General features: G+C 44.6%; 1 protein-coding gene across 2 annotated transcripts in view; it reads right to left on the bottom strand.

Moving 5' to 3' along the window:
• MLLT1 (MLLT1 super elongation complex subunit) overlaps positions 1-17,313 on the bottom strand; it is a 35,505-nt gene that overhangs the window by 17,897 nt on the left and 295 nt on the right. For both annotated transcript variants that reach the window (XM_054050339.1, XM_054050338.1), the window contains exons 2-4: positions 14,323-14,503; positions 10,902-10,984; positions 1,170-1,313 (exon numbers count right to left, since the gene is read on the bottom strand). In XM_054050339.1, coding sequence (XP_053906314.1) covers positions 1,170-1,313; positions 10,902-10,984; positions 14,323-14,503 — 408 coding nt within the window. The remainder of the gene's footprint in view (positions 1-1,169; positions 1,314-10,901; positions 10,985-14,322; positions 14,504-17,313) is intronic.

The following is a 17,313-nucleotide window of genomic DNA, read 5'->3' as shown; positions in this document are numbered from 1 at the left end:
AACAAAGCAGGCTGTGGGTTTCTCCCTTGAGAGGATCTGAACACTGAGCTCCATGAAACACTTTCCTTCCGTCAAGAATCCTGTCAAAAATTCCACTCAATGAACAGCATTGAGTGTGATTCACAGCTGAAACACGCCCCAACACATAAGGAACACAATAACCTGCTATGAAAATCCTAGAAAGCAAACAAGGTTTGAGCCACCCCCTTGCTGAAATAAGCACACTCCTCTCTGTGCCAGATACGGAAAAGCCCTGGCACGCTGAGGAAGCACTGGACAGATCTACCCAGAATACCTGCCACTCGATACTTATTATTGACACACTTCCCCACAGCTTTCTTTACTTGTTTAATTTTTCAGGCTAGAAACATGGTTGTTCAGAAGAATATTTTGCCAGACCACCTCGAATGAATCCCTTGAGCAGAACACAATTACACATTAGTTTATACAGGGTTGTCTAGGAACATGGCTGTGACCTTCTCTGGCTGGTTACAAACCTCACGCACTTCGTGAACAAGCACTGCTCTGCCTGGATCTTACAGTCATCGTTTCTTTAGTCTACCACTGCATTTACATTCCCAGAAGTCAGAGTTCAAGATCAGCCACTGCAGTAGTCCACATCTTATTGTGCCTTTAAGAGTGTATATATATTTTTTTCCTCCCACACCCATTTTTACTCTAAATTCTAACACTTTTCCTTATTTTTTTTATTATCTAAGCCACAAGCAGCCAATTGACCACAAAGTGCTAAGTATTAAGCTTTCCTGCAGCAAAAATGAGTAACAAATACATTGGAAGTCTCTTGAGTGTTTCCACACTGCTACAGATCCCAATCCCCCAAAAGTCAAAGACAACCATAACTGCCTGATGCACAGCATATGACACCCACACAAGGTCTCCATTTCCAGAGGGGTTTTAGTACTTGGATATTAATGGTCACATTTAAACTAAGAATGAAGCACCACCTATCACACCAGCAATGGTTTAGTTCTGCTTCAAGTGCTGCAGTCATAAAACCAGGAGTAATAATTGGCTGGGTCATCCTTTAGATGAACATGGAGAACTGTAGCCTGTGGCACTGCAGCTGCAAAGAAACCCCAGGGCAAGAAGAGATAACCGCATACATTTTAGCAGGATCTCTTTGGCTCTCCGGTCCCTCTGGCACTTACCCCGCCAGCCCGGATGAGTTTGCGTCGGAATTCCTTAGTGGGGTTGTTGAAAGTCAGCTTCTCGCAGCGAAGGTGGTTCACAGGTGGATTTCCCTCCAGATTTAAGAAGAGGTCATACGTGAAACAAACCTTTTTCGGCTCCTCCTGAAAACAAGACAGACTTCAGAGGATTCCAACAATCACTCCTGGAAATCCCAAATAACCCACTGAGTGCTGCATTTGTAGTTCACCTGAGATGCGAGTGCTAGAAAAACTATTTGTGCCTGAAGTTAACACTTTGTTCATCAGGAACTCCAGCACAGCTTTTCAAGGCAAAAGCAATGCACGGACAAGGATACCTACTGACAATTGTCTGTTTAAAGCTGTTCTGAGTTCCTAGGAAAGCAGATTCACCAGCTTTATTCTAGTCTGTTTTCATCAAAATTCAGATCCTATCTCTGTTGGGAAGCAACCGCTCTATAAGTATCAATATCAAGAAAAGCAAAATCCTTTATTTAGGGAAGGAACAACTCTTGAATTCCAAAGATCTCTGCGGGAAAAGAGAAAAGATTAACCGCAATGGTAAAAGGATGACTTATTTTCTAAAACCCTTTTCAATATGCACATTTCAGGGGCTGAATGGGAAGATATCCCAGGCTTTTGAACTTTCCAAGGGCACTTTCAGTGAAGAAATCCGGAGTTTGTATGCATGTTGGGGATCATCTGCGCCTCACTGGTTTTGTTCCACCTGCTGAAGCACAGCGAACACTGCATTTGCAGCAGAGAATGGAAGAAATCACTTCCTTTTTTCTCCCTCCTGAAATTCCAAACACTGCACCTACTTGTGTATTACAAATATCCATAGGACATTCCCTTGTATCCTCTCGCATTCTGCATTTCAAGATGAAACTCAAAATGTGGCAAGCGAGACTCTCCTGCAAACCACACCGAACCCTCCAATCCTTTCAATATTTACATGAATGCATCCCACATGCCTCGTTCAACGCACAACATCAAGCAGCCGCACAGCAGTATTTTCCACAATTCCTATCCAGCAGCTTGATTTCCTGGCGGAGCTGCATTATTGCACGGGAACAGATGCCGCAGGCTGCTAGTCCGAGCCGTTAGATTTGCTGAAAATAGGCAGAAATGTCCAACGGCTTCAGACCACACTGACTCCTGCTGTTTGCTCAGTGGGTGCTAACATCGCTAGAGAAGATGTTTCTGGTACAAACAGTACCTCTGACAATGAAATGTGTGGTAACCACCCCTGTGTTACATCAAAATCACCACCTTCAGCCTGCCTGTTAGTCGGAGTCTTGGCTCCTGACTCCCCAAACTGGGAGGGCAGACATCTCAGCAGACACACACAAAAGAAGAGCCTGCCATTAATGGGCAAGAACACGCTACCCACACAAGGTCTTCAGGCCCTCTTTTGGAACGCTCCTGAAGAATCTGTGCACACTTAAAAGGATTCAACGTCTACTAAAACAGATGAAGAAAAAAAATACTTGTTAAATACGTTGCCTTGTCATTTTCCTCTTTTCTCAGACCGTTCTCATTAATGGAATCATTAGTGAGCTCTGCATGTGTGTGCTTACCCTGGAGTTAAACCAGCAGCTGTACAGGGTCCCTCAAAGTCTAATAAACTTAAATGAAGGATGAACAGAAATCCAAATGTGGCCTAAGAATGGTTTCTAAAATGCTTTTCCTAGTTTACGACACAGAATAAATTCATCTTGGATACCCCAGAAAAAGCTGGCTTCAGCCCAAAGCTGTTACGCCATCGTTATCAGAGCTCTGCTGTGTCATCTGCCCATTTGCTTTCAGAGCAGGAGAGGGGCAGCAGATTCAACTCCCTTTTATCCTAGACAGCCCATTTTTATCTGGGCTCAAAAGCATCATCAAACCTCCCAAATATTTATCGTACCTCTGCTGCCACTGCCACTTTTTGTTGCAAAATTAAAGCAGTGTTTCAATGTGATTCTTCTCCAACTCGGAGATCATGGCTGCCCTGGGAACCAAGCCCCAGACGAGTACCATGACCATTAAAATCCCCTTTGATTCATCTGGGGCTATTGGAACGCCCCCCCTCACATGAACAGTTAAGATTAGAGCACTCCTAAAAGAATGAGTACAAAAGTCTCAAAGCAAAAAGCTGCAAATAAACATTCTTCCCTTTACTGCCCTTACTGACAGCTAACGATTACAGCTCAGGACACTCCAAAGCTTCACCCATCTGGGCCCCCCTGAAACGTTCTTCCCTCCAAATAACCGGGGAGGAGTGCAGGGAGGAGGAGAAGGAAGGGAAAAAACAAAGAAAGCCAAGGAAAATCTCTCTCAATTGGCCTCGACATACATATCCTTTAACTTTACATGGAAAGCCACATGGAAACCACAGTGCCACACTTCAAAGCTTTTCCAAATAACACATTGGGATCCACACCTCCTGCTGCTTGGAGTTGCAACAAAGGGCAGGCACTTTATCACCCTACAAACTGAGGTCCAAGCAGGCTGTTTTCATGCTGCAACACCACTTCACATCCCCCTGTTACACCAGGAAGCCAGGCTTTACTCCAAGATTAATCCACCTTAGGATATTCGGCCCTTGATGTCAACAAGTAAAATTGAAAAGAGGAGAGACTTTGGTTTTGTGCATGTTTTGTTGCTCTCCGTGACCACAATCTTATTTTAAAGAGCTGTACTTCCAAGAAAGGCTTAATAAAGGATGGATCACACCCATTTCTAACTGGTAGATATTGCGGTTATTCAGATTAAAATACAGCGGTCAATTTGGGTGTGAAACAGTTAACTGGTATGGGATCTCTAAGCAAGCCATCTTCCAGTTTATATCTACCCCTCAAACCTCAGATGCCAGAGAAGTAAACCAGGAGAGCGCACCACAAAGCTGGAGCTGAGCTTTTATTTGCAGCTGCTGTAAATTTCCCACTGTCCAGTAAATCCCCTAATCGTCCTCCAACCTCCAAAGCTGAGCAGTTACACTTTATTTTTACTGTTTTCCAGCTTCCTGCCTGCTCTGACTGCCACTGCATGGTTACCAATGCTGGAGTCACTTTATTTTCCTTCCGAGTTCTGAAGTAATGGGTTAAAGTTCTTCTGGCACTTTTCGCAAGAGTAGGAATCTTTCAAAGTCCTTTGTTAAAATTTCCTGGTCCTGTTTTGAAGGCAGGGTGTGCCCTGCGCCACTTAAACACAAATCAAAAGAACTTCACTGGTAGCGTGTGTACAAAGCTCATAAATCACTTTTAGAAAGCCATAAACCAAAATTATCTACACAAATCTAGCACACCAAGGAAGCAGAGCGATGGTTATTCAATAACTATAACATCTAACGCTGCTTCCCTTTCACCATAGATCCAGCCTGACAGAGGCATTTATCCATAACCGGTTCACAACATAGATGAAACTCCCTTCCAGGCTCGTACAACCTGTTCGACTGGTCTTCCACTCCACTTCCAGACAGGACATTTAAAAGTGAATAGCCCAATATTCATTTTTAAAGCCAGCAGCCATACGATACCTCTGCTATCAAGTCCGTGAAAACCCTTTATCTTTTCTGAGATTCTGCAGGGTAATAACAGAACAGCATTTTGGAACTCGCTCCCATCCAAAGCCTACTACTGCATTTAAAAATTAGGAAAATACATTGACTGCTCAAAGACAAGCATTTAATAATCTACTGGCTTTTACAAACACAAGATAAAATGCTGGCAGGGCCAGTACAGCCACCACATTTGACAGCACTTCCTTGCCAGGCACTGCAATCTATTCTGCTTATGGAGATGCCCATCCATAAAATCAAAGAATGGTTTCTGCGGAAAAGACCCTTAAGATCATCGAGTCCAACCACCAATCCAGCCCTGCTAAGTCCACCACCAGACTGTGTCCCCAAGTACAACATCTATTTGTCTTTTAAGCACCTCCAGGGATGGTGACTCAACCTCTTCCCTGGGTAGACTCTTCCAATGCTTGACAACCCTTCCAGTAAAGAAATTGCTCCTAATATCCAACCTAAATCTCCCCTGGCACAACTAGAGGCCATTCCCCCTTGTCCTGTCACTAGCTACCAAGAAGAGATCAAGCCCCACCTCACTTCAACTTCCTTCCAGGGAGTTGTATCCATGTGCCACACCAAACAGCTAGCGGGAGCACATGCACACACAGCCTGGTGTCTGGCCATGAAAATTCAGCTCAAGGAAGAATGGCTAAACTGACAATATGTATTCATTTGTGACAGGAAAAAAGTAAAAAGGATTCACCACTCAGTAGCAGCACAACAGAAAGTGCTGTAGGCTTGGTAAGTAAGGCAATATAGAACACACCTACAAGACATGAGCAACAAATGTTTCCGCTTAAAGGCCAGACAATGTGACTAGTTCTACTCTTCCACAACCTGCAGCAATGCTAAATAAATACTAATAGACTAAACCTAATCCTCCTTTCCTCAAACCCCTGCAGACCCTGGGGCAGCCACCACTCTGGGCAACCTGGGCCAGGGCCTCCCCATCCTCACAGCAAAACATTTCTTCCTAAGATCTCATCTGAATCTCCCTTCTTGCAGCTGAAATCCGTTCCCCTTGTCCTATCCCTGCACTCCCTGACCAAGAGCACCTTCCCAGATTTCCTGTAGCCCTTTCCAGTACTGCAAGGCTGCTTTAACGTCTCCCCAGAGCTTTCTTTTCTCTACGCTAAAACATGCATGTTTATTTTGAAGCTATCCAGTAAAATGAAAGTGATTTCTCTGCTTTCCTGGCTTATCTCCCTTTCCACTGATAGAAAAAGCCCAACTTCCATGTATCCATTATGTAAACACTGGAAGCCTTTTATCTCCAGCACTGGAACTGGGAGGTAGTATCTTTGAACAGGCTTTAGTACAACACTTTACTCACGCTGCATTAACACCACCGGCCTCACATCAGAATAGCAAAGCTCTACAGTACCCCGGAGCTGCAGCTTCTGTCGGGGGCCGATCTAGGTTGATTAGGATGCAAAACACGTAACGGCAGATGAGTACCAAAGCCACACCTGTATTACAGCCTCTGGATAGAAGATGGATTTGGAAACAACAATGAGGACATGAAGAATTCTCAAGACTGAAATTGAGTGGGGGAGAGAGAAGGGAAAGAGCAGTAGAAAACCTGCAACACATTTATTGTTCCCGATTTGTATTGATTCAGGCACCAGCAGCCACTAACAGCAGCCCTCATTCATTACAGGAAGGAACACAAAGGATTAAAAAACAAAAATAGCACGCTAACATTTTCAGTCCAACATTCCCAAATGATTCACTGTCATCAGTCAACTGCACTCTCCAAAGCTCTGACTCTCCACCTGCTGAGGCCTTGCCATGTGTTCTGCAGGGTCAGTATGAAGGCAAAGGCTCTGGCAGGGTCACCAACAGCAAACGAGACTGGGGGTAAGTCCTGGGGCCCGCACTGGCTGCTTCAGCTCTCCAGAAAACCCAAGACACACAGCCTTCCCAGGCTCACAGCGATTTTCCAAAGATACATTCTGGAATTCAAATGACAAGACTGAGAAAGCGCCTACGTAACGAGGAATAGAGTTACAGCACAGGTAGGACAAACACAAGCCAACATGGTCCAGCTGTGTCCAGAAAGAGCAAGAATAGGCTTCTGCTCCTTTTTAATACTCTCCCCACATGTTCGACAAAGGCATCAAAAGCTTCCGGGGCCAAGAGCACCAACACTCCTACTCTAGACAACAACAATTGGTGGAGTACCCCAACACAAAGGGTAAATGGGCAGCTTTCTGCAACCTCATCTAAAAAAATCCCTGAGCAAGTTCATTAAAAACATTCTTAAGTCATTCTTAGTAAAACTGTTTCTCAGCAGCAACGAGACTCACGCTTTTTCAGCCAAAGCAAAAGGCAGACTGGCTCTGACAACCACGATTTATCATCCGAATAACAAATTAGAACAGGGAAAGGAAACCGCTAAGAAAGGAGGCTTAAACCATGGAAAACCAATTTCAGCCAACCATGGCAAAGATCAGCCTCCACAGATCAGTTCCCTCCCTCTTTAAACCCCTTCTCTTCCTACTTTTACAGAGCTGAACAGGCAGTCATAAACAAACCCTAACATCTTTGCCACTCTTGTTTCAGACGAGAGGAGACGTGCTAGGACGTAGGGAGCATATGGCCAGCAAGAGCCTCCCAGCTCCTCCTGCTCAGCCACCTACAAGAACATTTTCTGCCCAATCTCAGAATCAAGCCCTAATACCTGCTTGGAATGATTTATTCTGGGATGAGGCTGATGCTGTCCTCAAGTCAGGAAAATATCTGCTCCCCACCAGTGTCAACAGGTTCCCAGAGATCAGACGGAACACACAGTGATTGGCTGGGTGCTTTAAAGTCATGATCGCCAATGCAGTACAAAATGGGCTCTGTTCTAAGCCTTTGCCACTTCTCTTCCTCCTTCCTAATCTTCTTAATTCCTACTACATCCCAGTCTTTGCTCCTCTTTTGTCGTGGTATTTCTATCCTCACAGAAGTATTTACCTCTTGCATTTCCTTCAGCTCCACTTACTGAAAGTAATATTTCTATTTCAAGATGGCACTATCACTGGGCTAGAGCAGTCAGTGGAGCCAAATTCTTCACATCACCAGGCAGCTTCTAAGCTTCCGTCTATCCTGAGCACCACCCTTAACTTCCACATGTGCGGAGAACATAACATTTGTCGACATAAGGATGGAGAAATTACTATTGAGCAGTAAAAGCAAATCTCAAACACTCTCAGCATATCTTGCATATTTCCAGGTCATGGTTGAGCCCCGGAACCTGGCTCTGTTCAAATGCTCAGAAGGCAGAAGTTTTCATGTTTTTCCCTCAGCCACTGCTTGCCCTCATTTCATAATTGGAAGTGCTACGTGGAACTCCATCAGCCAATCTGTCAATCAGCTTACAAATGGCAAAGAACTGCTCCATGACGCATGCATCCAAGAAACAGGGCAAAGACAAGCATTTTGAAGATCTGTAGCTTTGAAAACAAGTCTGCAACTAAACCTGTGCTCCTATTCATTCTTCATGTTTCTGAAGACCAAAATGCCAAAACCAAACTGCCTTCTCCTAAATTAGCGCCTACTTCCATTGTTTCCACTGAGAACAGAGACCACCTATTTCCCTTCTTTATAAAAGCCATCCAATTCCTGATGCTGGAAAGAACAACTACGCAGTCACATGTGTACAGAAACAATGAGAGCGATGACCCCGGTGGGCGTGAGCCCGAGCTGTGTTCAGGGAAGCTGCCAGTTACACGTTCTGCGAGAAGCACACAAATATAAGGGATGGAAAGGAAGAAAGCAGAGGAATGCAAACAAGGGCACCTACAAACAAACACAGGAGAGGCAGAAATGAGGAAGAAAGATCTGAGCGCTTGTAAGAGACAGTGCCATTGGAGAGCTGCAGGGAAAAGGGAAGCAGGAGAAAGCCCAGGTGAAAGAAGGAAGGCAGAATAAAAGGTGAGAGTAGAAACGAGACATGGTTCACCCATCACAGACATTCAAGATTCTCTTACAAGAACTAATGTGAAGAAGCTGACGTGTTCTGGTCAGGGATGTAAAGGCAGATTTGGAACCTGAATGAAGCCAACACAGTTTGGATGAAGAGTTTCCTGATTTCCACCCTAAACGTCAGCAAAGCCACTAGAACTCAAACTGCTTTTTAGCTTTTTGCATTCAAGTAATAATTTTCAGTGTTTGCCAAAATAGCTGCTTCTATCAACAGCTTCCATCCCTGCCCTCTAAGAGCCATTTCTCTTCATAGCCTTTGGCTCAAAAGAAAGTGGTGGGGAAAACGTTTCCAGGTTTAGAATACCGGTCTTATTGTGGTTCTGTTTCATTACTTGGCTTATTGCTCAGACTCATAAAGCCGGGTAAGAGTAATGCGGTAGGCCAAAAAAACCAAACTAAACCATTAATTATTGACAACTGACACCGCCAGGAGAGTACGTGGTGCTAGACTGGGACGGGAAGGAAACGACAGATACATCTGTGGGAGGTGCAGGGGGAAGGATGCTGGGGAGCTAAATCGCATTATGTTGTTAAATGTGGTGCACTGTCAGGAAAACCAGAGTGATGGAGGGTTGAGGGGAAGGTGAGAGCATGCATTACACTGATCTGGCCTAATGGTCAAATCTTAGTTTATCTGCATTCCCTCTTAGTGATAATAAGCAGAACATCTGAGCAGGGGATCTGAACAGCTGAATCAATGGGCCGTGACCAACAGTATGAGGTTCAACAAGGCCAAGTACCGGGTCCTGCGCTTGGGACACAACAACCCCAACGCAGTGCTCCAAGCTTACGGAAGAGTGGTTGGAAAGCTGCATGGCAGAGAAGTATCTGGGGGTGTTGGTTGACAGTGTCTGAGTATGAGTCAGCAGTGGCCCAGGTGGCCAAGAAGGCCAATGGCATCTTGGACTGTATCAGAAGCAGCGTGGTCAGCAGGAGCAGGGAAGAGATTGTAGCCCTGTACTCAACATTGCTGAGGCCATACTTCAAATCCTGGATTCAGTTTTGGGCCCCTCAGTACATGAAGGACACTGAGGGGCTGGAGCACATCCAGAGAAGCGGAACAGAGCTGGAGATGTTTAGGCTGGAAAAAAGGAGCTGAGAGGAGACCTCATCACTCTCTGCAGCTCCCTGAAAGGAGGCTGCAGTGAAACAGGTATCGGTCTCTTCTCTAAAGAAAGAAGTGATAGGACAAGAGGAAAAGTCCTCAAGCTGCACCAGGGGAGGTTTAGACTGGATATTAGGAAAAATTTCTTCACTGAAAGGGTTCTCGGGCACTGGCAGAGTCTGCCCAGGGAAGTGGTGGAGTCACCATCTCTGGAGGGATTTAAAAGACAGGCAGATGAGGTGCTCAGGGATCTGGTTTAGTGGTGGTCAGGGACAATTGGACTTGATTATCTCAAAGCTCTTTTCCAACCAAATGATTCTATGATTTTTAATTTATTTACTTCAATAATAATCAAACCCAGCAAGATTCAGTATCCACGTCTAACAAAACAATTTAACTGAAACCGCATTCATATGAATACAAGTGTCCAAATCCCTATTTTCACCGCCTTCTCCAAGTCACGTAATGTGTGACCTCTGTGGTAAAAACTTACAGCATGCAATAAATCCCCAATTTTAACTCATACTGTTGGCAACACATCTTAAGGTTTTAAATATTTAGTATTTTCTTTTTGGAAGAGTACTGAATCAGAATGACTATTTTTAACACAGTGTTATCTGTCCAATATAAGCAGATCTTTGTCTTGGGCCCGTACAAATTTTATACCTGTACAGTTAATTTAATAAGACTGCAAATAAAAAAAAATGGACTTTTCACTATCTTAACAGTCAACACAGCATTTACAAATGTTTATAAAATTAGTGGTTTATTTTTATTTACTTTCCTATTTGCATAAATTATTTTAAACTGCTTTCACATTTTCTGTGCTAGAGAACGTTGCTCCAAGCGGCACCATCTCTGCTCCGAATCTCTGGGACCATGGCACTGTCCTGACATCACCTTTCTACACAATCCCATTTCTGCCGAAAGCCGTCTTTTGAAGTCTGGCAGGAGCTTCCAGCTCCCAGTTAAATTCTATTTATTAGACTAATAAAAAACACACACATAAAACAGTCATATAATTTAGAGTCTTTCTGTTAGGCGGTTTCGGGTTCTGGCACAGCTCAAAACAATTAGAAGACCAGAAATCAGATTTTACCTTATTTTTGAAGTGCACTTCAATGGGCATAATGAAGCCGGCGTAGCCAGACTCCTCCACCTTGTACGGGGGCTCCTTGCACACTGAAAAGAGAACAGAGAAATGTTAATTTTGAATATAATGCAACTTAATCCGACGCAAAAAGGAGTTGCAAGATGAGGAATGGGTCTCTGACAACTCAGGACATCCTTAGAACACTGACCCTTGTGGAAAAACCCGAAATAAGATGGTGGTCATGGCTTTAGACAAGAATATTAAAATCTGTTCTTAGCTCCTACCACAGAAAGGAAACATAAAACACTCAGGCCACTCTTGTACGCAAGAGATACAATTACATTTGTGCACTGGCAGCCCAGAAGGCCAACTGTGTCCTGGGCTGCAGCAAAAGAAGTGTGGCCAGCAGGGCGAGAGAGGGGATTCTGCCCCTCTACTCCGCTCTTGTGAGACCCCACCTGGGCTCCTGTGTCCAGTTTGGGAATCCTCAACATAAATTATGGAACTGTTGGAACAGGTCCAGGGGAGGTCACAAAGATGATCTGAGGGATGGAGAATCTCTGCTACAAGGACAGGCTTAGACAGTTGGGGTTGTTCAGCCTGGAGGGGAGAAGGCTCCAGGAGACCTTAGAGAAACTTCCAGTACTCAAAGGGGCTCAAGGAAAGCTGGGGAGGAACTTTTTACAAGGGTCTGGAGTGATAGCACAAAGGGGAATGGCTTTAAATTGGAAGGGGCAAGATTTAGATTAGACATCAGGAAGAAATTCTTCTACGATGAGGGTGGTGAGACACTGGCCCAGGTTGCCCAGAGCAGTGGTGGCTGCCCCATCCCTGGAGGTGTTCAAGGCCAGGTTGGATGGGGCTTGGAGCCCCTGATCCAGTGGGAGGTGTCCCTGCCCATGGCAGGGGGTTGGAACTGGATAGGCTTTAAGGTCCCTTCCAATCCAAACCATTCCATGATTCTATGAATGTAAATTGCCAGTTACAGCTCTTTTGCAAAAAAAAAGGGGAAGACCCCAAAGGCAGGAATTGGAACAGTGCAGAAAGATAACATTTACTTTGATGACAATATTTACAAATCGAAAACACTCACTATACCATGCAAGCGGACTTTTTTCCTTGCAATGCTCTCCTGCAATGCTCAACTTTCATAGTTACCTAACAGCCGTAGTACAAGCCACTGCATCCGTACCTCCCAACAAACCTGACAGGCAGGTACATGCTGCTGTTTGTTTTACATACACAGAAGCAGGGAAAGGTGAAACAGTTTGCCGCTAAGGTCACCGTTCTGCGTACTGCAGAAACAGCGATTACAAAAGTTAATCGCTGCTAAGAAATTAATCCATGTGCTTCCTGCCTCAGCTCCCCCAGCCCTCTACCTGTTGTATCTCCCTGTTAATCATCTCCCACTGCATTTCAGTACAGCGAGAGCTGATTCTAAGGGTTCTGGGATCATTTACCTGGCTGTGACATAACTACACAAAACAGCTGCCAGAGGAAATGAGACCAACACAGATATTCTCCCTGTCGGAAACCAGATGCACTTGGTATGATTTAGGCACTACACTATATGTAAATAAAGCCAATTAAGTAATTAAAGGAATTCAGTGCAAACCTTTTTACTTTCTCTAAAGAACTCCAAGTAATTAATATGATTAGGAAACAGCACCTCAAACCTAAAAAGCACACAAATTATTTTCCCTTAACGCAGGGAAATAATTTTATATCTTATCCCAGCTTTGAGCACTTCTACCATCATTAAGGTGCTAGAAAGCAGCACTCAAAATTCAGCTGGGGAAAAAAGAGAGTACCTAAAAATAATCAAAATCTCTAAACTTGCCTGAACTTGAATTGCATACAAGAACCCTATCATATAGGGGAAAAAGCCCCAAACCAAAGCCCAGTGCCAATACAGCAGCAGGAACCCTCAGACACTCTGCCAGGCAGCCTTTGTTCCTTAGTCGCTCTATTCTAACAAATTAAAACAACTACATGAACAATCTGCCAGCAGCACAAGACACCTTCATCCGCAGAATCTGCTTCAAGGAGGAGCGAGCCGTCTCTAGAAACCCTTCAAAGAAATGTAGAAACAACATGCATCTGCCATACCGCTTCTGTACAACCCAGACCCTCTGGACACAAGCAGTCGGCATTATCAGCAAGCTAAGAAAGCACGCGAGACCTCGAGATGGGAAAAACCGTTTCTTTAGAGGCAGAGATGGCAGCCGAAAGAGCACAGACCATCAACGACCTCGACACAGCTGTTTATAATAAAGTAATTACATCAGATGACAAGAACTGTAGCACGGCAGACTGTAACTTCTATTCCATAAATCAGCTTTCAGCGCAGTATTGCACTTGCTTATCATACATCAGTTTTACTATGCCAATTGGAAGGAGGTATTATTAACATACAGACTCAATTCACAGCCTTATGAGCCCAGCACCTCTGAGTTACTTTCCACTGTGGACTCCCACAAAACCCAAGGCAGCAGGAGGTCAGCCTCAGACATCCTGCACGGCCAGCCGGCTTCCAAAGGAATATTTCAAAGGACACATATTACAAAGTCATTTACAGCAACACTCTTCAGCGGCCAGCATTCCTTGTAACATCACACAATAACACTGCACATGTAGTTACACAATCTTAAGCAGATATAAGTCTCTTCTGCTGCTGAAAAGGGCAATTCCTGCTTGTCCACCTCAACCACATGTTCCTGCTGCCCTGTGCAAAGAACAAGGTTGATGTTGCTGCACAGTCAGAATGACGAACAGATCCAGCAGAAAACAGCACTACAATTGGCTTGCTGTCGCAAACCTTGCTGACTGCAGAGCGCTTGCACACAAGAAGATACAGCCAGGGGCAAAAAGACCACTATCCCTTTGGCACTGTTCATTGTTGTTGGCTTAAACACACCTGCAACTCAGAACTGGAAGAATCCTGACAGTTACTTAATGACTGACGCAAAAAGTCTCCCCTTTCCAGCATGTACATGAGCTCAATAATGGAGCATCCTGCCTGTGTTTCGAATATCAACAAATCAAACCCATCTTTCCCATTTTGTAACACAAATTAACTTCTGCTCAGGGATCTGGTTTAGTAGTGGACAGGTATAGTTGGACTCAATAATCTCAATGGTCTTTTCTAACCAAATGATTCTATGATTCTATGCTGTCACTGAGGCTCTTGGAACCTCATGTACTAATGCTTAAATAAGAGGAGAAAGCATTTCCCCTACAGCCCTTTCACCAGAAGAAAGGTCCCATTTTCCCTGACCTTCCTCAGACAGAGACAGGAGAGATTAAAGCTGAAATGCATACAATGTACATTTTTCTCCTCTTTAAGGAGTTGTTTTACTGGAAAGCAACAGTCTGACATCTTTCCTATCAAGGAGACCTAATAACACATCTCCAAAAACACACTCACCTCGCTTGGGTTTTGGGAAGCTCTCATGTAGCCGGAAGACCACCCTCTCCACAAAATGCTGGATGTCACACTGCTCTGGGCCACGGACAAACACCATCCAGTCATGGGTGAACCCTTCAGTGGTTGGCTTTTTCCGCAGTTGGGCTCGGTGCCCCAGCTCCAGTTTGACTTGAACCGTGCACTGTTTTAGGACAGAGGTAACACCATAAGCAAAGGAAATAGTTCACTTTATGCATAATGCTAAGCCCCATAGCCAGAAGACACTCAAACACCGCAGGGGAGGAATTCAGCAGCCTCCACAGAGAGACTGGTCTAATTCTGAGAACTACAGCATTGTCAATAGAAAAGGTATCATAAAAATAGCTCCTTGCACCGTTTCATAGCTATTTTCTCCCTAATATTAGCATTGCAGAGAAAGCAGCTTCAGAAGAGGAGTAGGTTTATCTGCCTCATTTCTCAACTGAATTGTCAGCAAAGTCCTAATTGCGGAATCTTTATTTCTAGAAAGTGTCAGAGACAGAACTCGATGTTCACAGCTTACAAAATTCACAGAACTGACAGAAAATTAATCTTAAAACACGAAAAATTAGATGATGAATTGGAGTTTTATTGTATTCTCTGGGATATGCAATCCATTAGAACACAGCTACAACACTCCTTGTATTTTTTAAATGTATTTTATTAATGTACTTTCAAAGACCAAGTCTAATGTAGCGCATGCTTGCACAGGATCCAATGCTAAAATGACCCAATTCTGGTGTGCACTCCTGAATCCCGCTTTAATCGTGGAACAACTGAGAAGGTGAATTCAGTGTCACATAAAAATCCCACTAAATGTCTGAAAAAACAGATTAAATTAATTGTGAAGACCCATATATTATTGCAGACTTCACAGTCAGAAAAAAACGAATTAAATAGAAGTAGCAGAGGGAAGTCAAATGTGATACAGACACAAGTTAAAGAAAGCAAATCTTAGGGCAAGGTTTGGGACTGGGAAAAACACCAAAGGGATCCAACTGCTCACTAATGCTGTGTATACGCATTACATAAACCAGACCAGCAGCCCAGCAATTCCAAACACAGCCCAACAAAATCCAGCAACTGGAAACTTAAAACAAATAGGCAGTTTTGAGTCTTTATCCCCTTCTTCACTCAGGACTTGGAAATAAGAGTCTTGTTCTTTCTGGCAGTTCCCAGCAAGGGAAAAGGCGACATTGTGTGTCATTACCTACATTACAGGTGGACACAGATGCAGCCTGAGGGCATGATGTTAAATGATGAACATGGAAAGAGCAAGCTTCCCAAGATCAAGACAAACGTTTAGGAGAAGCATTATCCTCATTTTCCCAACAAGGAGCGTGACAACGATTAACGCTCAAAAAATACTTTTGCATATCCAACCTGACATTGTACGGGAATGTGAGTTCCAGGAGATGGTTAATGCTCTCCAAGAAGGCATAAGTCACTCAATCCCGGGATTCTTTTCTTTGTAAAAAGATCACACAGGAGGTCAACAGGCATCAAAGCTCGACCTCCCAAACTGCAGCACAGTTCTCAGCTCAGCTATAAGCCTTACAGACTCTTCTAGGCAATTATCTTGATAGTAAGATACTTTCAGTTGCCGTCCAACACATAAATTCTACGACTCAGAGACAAACTCGTCTAATTAATTGCTTCATCTGTTTTGCTATAGCATTCCTTTAGGTTACCTTCCTCTGCATGCTCTCTTGGCAGGCCATTTTTTCCCATTCTGTATCCATCTCGCTCCTGCACTAAAAATGAAGGTGAACAGCCTTCTGTTCCCTCATGTCGTGTTAAGGAATAAGAAAAAAGGCAAGACGTATTTCACTCAAAGCATGGCGATTTCTCCTAGGGCAGAAGAGCGTTACGTGGAGACTATCTACCTAAATCCTGAGCTCTCACAGGAGGGTGCCTGCAGGCCTGCTTCATCTGGGATACATCCCACAGCGTTCACGCAATCGTTCACATCAACTGATCCAGTCTGTTCAGCAGCTTCACATTATCGATTCCATAATTACCCTTTAAATTGTGCTACTGTTGCCAGTTACTACCCCTCTCCAGAGAAGCGCAAATGATTGTCGGTCTACAAAATCTGCCTTTCTAGTCAAACGGCTGAGAAATTCTAGCTGAGAAACAGATGGGATTATGTGTAAGAGAACAAAATTAAACATGAAAGAGAGCTGTTTAACTGAGAGTGAAAGTTGTACTTGCTACACTCCTCACATATCGGTCCAATTAGCAATCGCTATGAATTAAGCCAGAAGTTGAAACACATTTGGAAAGATCTCCTAACATAACAAACATCCAAAGTTGCTCCACTGAAAATGGAGGGTCTTTTTTTTTTCCCAAGCATGTCTCTCAACAAAGGGAAATCAGGATCCTATTCAAACAATTTGTAATACTACAAAGGAGTCTGCTTTTCAACTTCTCAATAAACATTCTGAAGGCTGCTCTGCTTTTTTGTTTGATGTGCTAATTGCCTGAAAGCCATAACCAGCTTCCATTCTCTCTCCTTTGGCTGATTATTCCAGGGATAGCGGGGCTCACCGCCTGCACCTCAGCCCGGTAGGTAACCTGTTACCGGCTCACCCGCCCTCTTACACAAAAGCCCCGCTCCAGATCACCTCAGGTAAACTTCCAGCATCCATCCCCGCCTGCCGCAGCCCCGCAGCCGCCCGCCCTCCCGCCAACAGGCGGCTTCCCACCGCCTCCCCGCAGCGGTAATAACTCTCCCGGTGGCATTAACCCTTTGCACGGCGGCTGACGGGGGCAGCAACGCCGGCACCACCCCTTCCCAGGCAGGAATTTGCGGGAAACGCTGCTGCTTCCATCCTCCCCGCCGCGGGCGAGGCTGCAGCGCGGCCGCCCCCGAAAGAGACGAGCAACGCCCCCCACCCTCCAAAAAGGGGGTGCGGGATAATCCGTGACTCCCCAAAGAGAGGGCGATGCCCTGCAGCAACACCCAGGGGG

The sequence above is a fragment of the Cuculus canorus genome, chromosome 27 (assembly GCF_017976375.1).
Source record: "Cuculus canorus isolate bCucCan1 chromosome 27, bCucCan1.pri, whole genome shotgun sequence".
Classification (NCBI taxonomy): Eukaryota; Metazoa; Chordata; class Aves; order Cuculiformes; family Cuculidae; genus Cuculus; species Cuculus canorus.
Note: the sequence above shows the minus strand (reverse complement) of the source record. Positions and strands in the feature narration are given on the sequence as shown.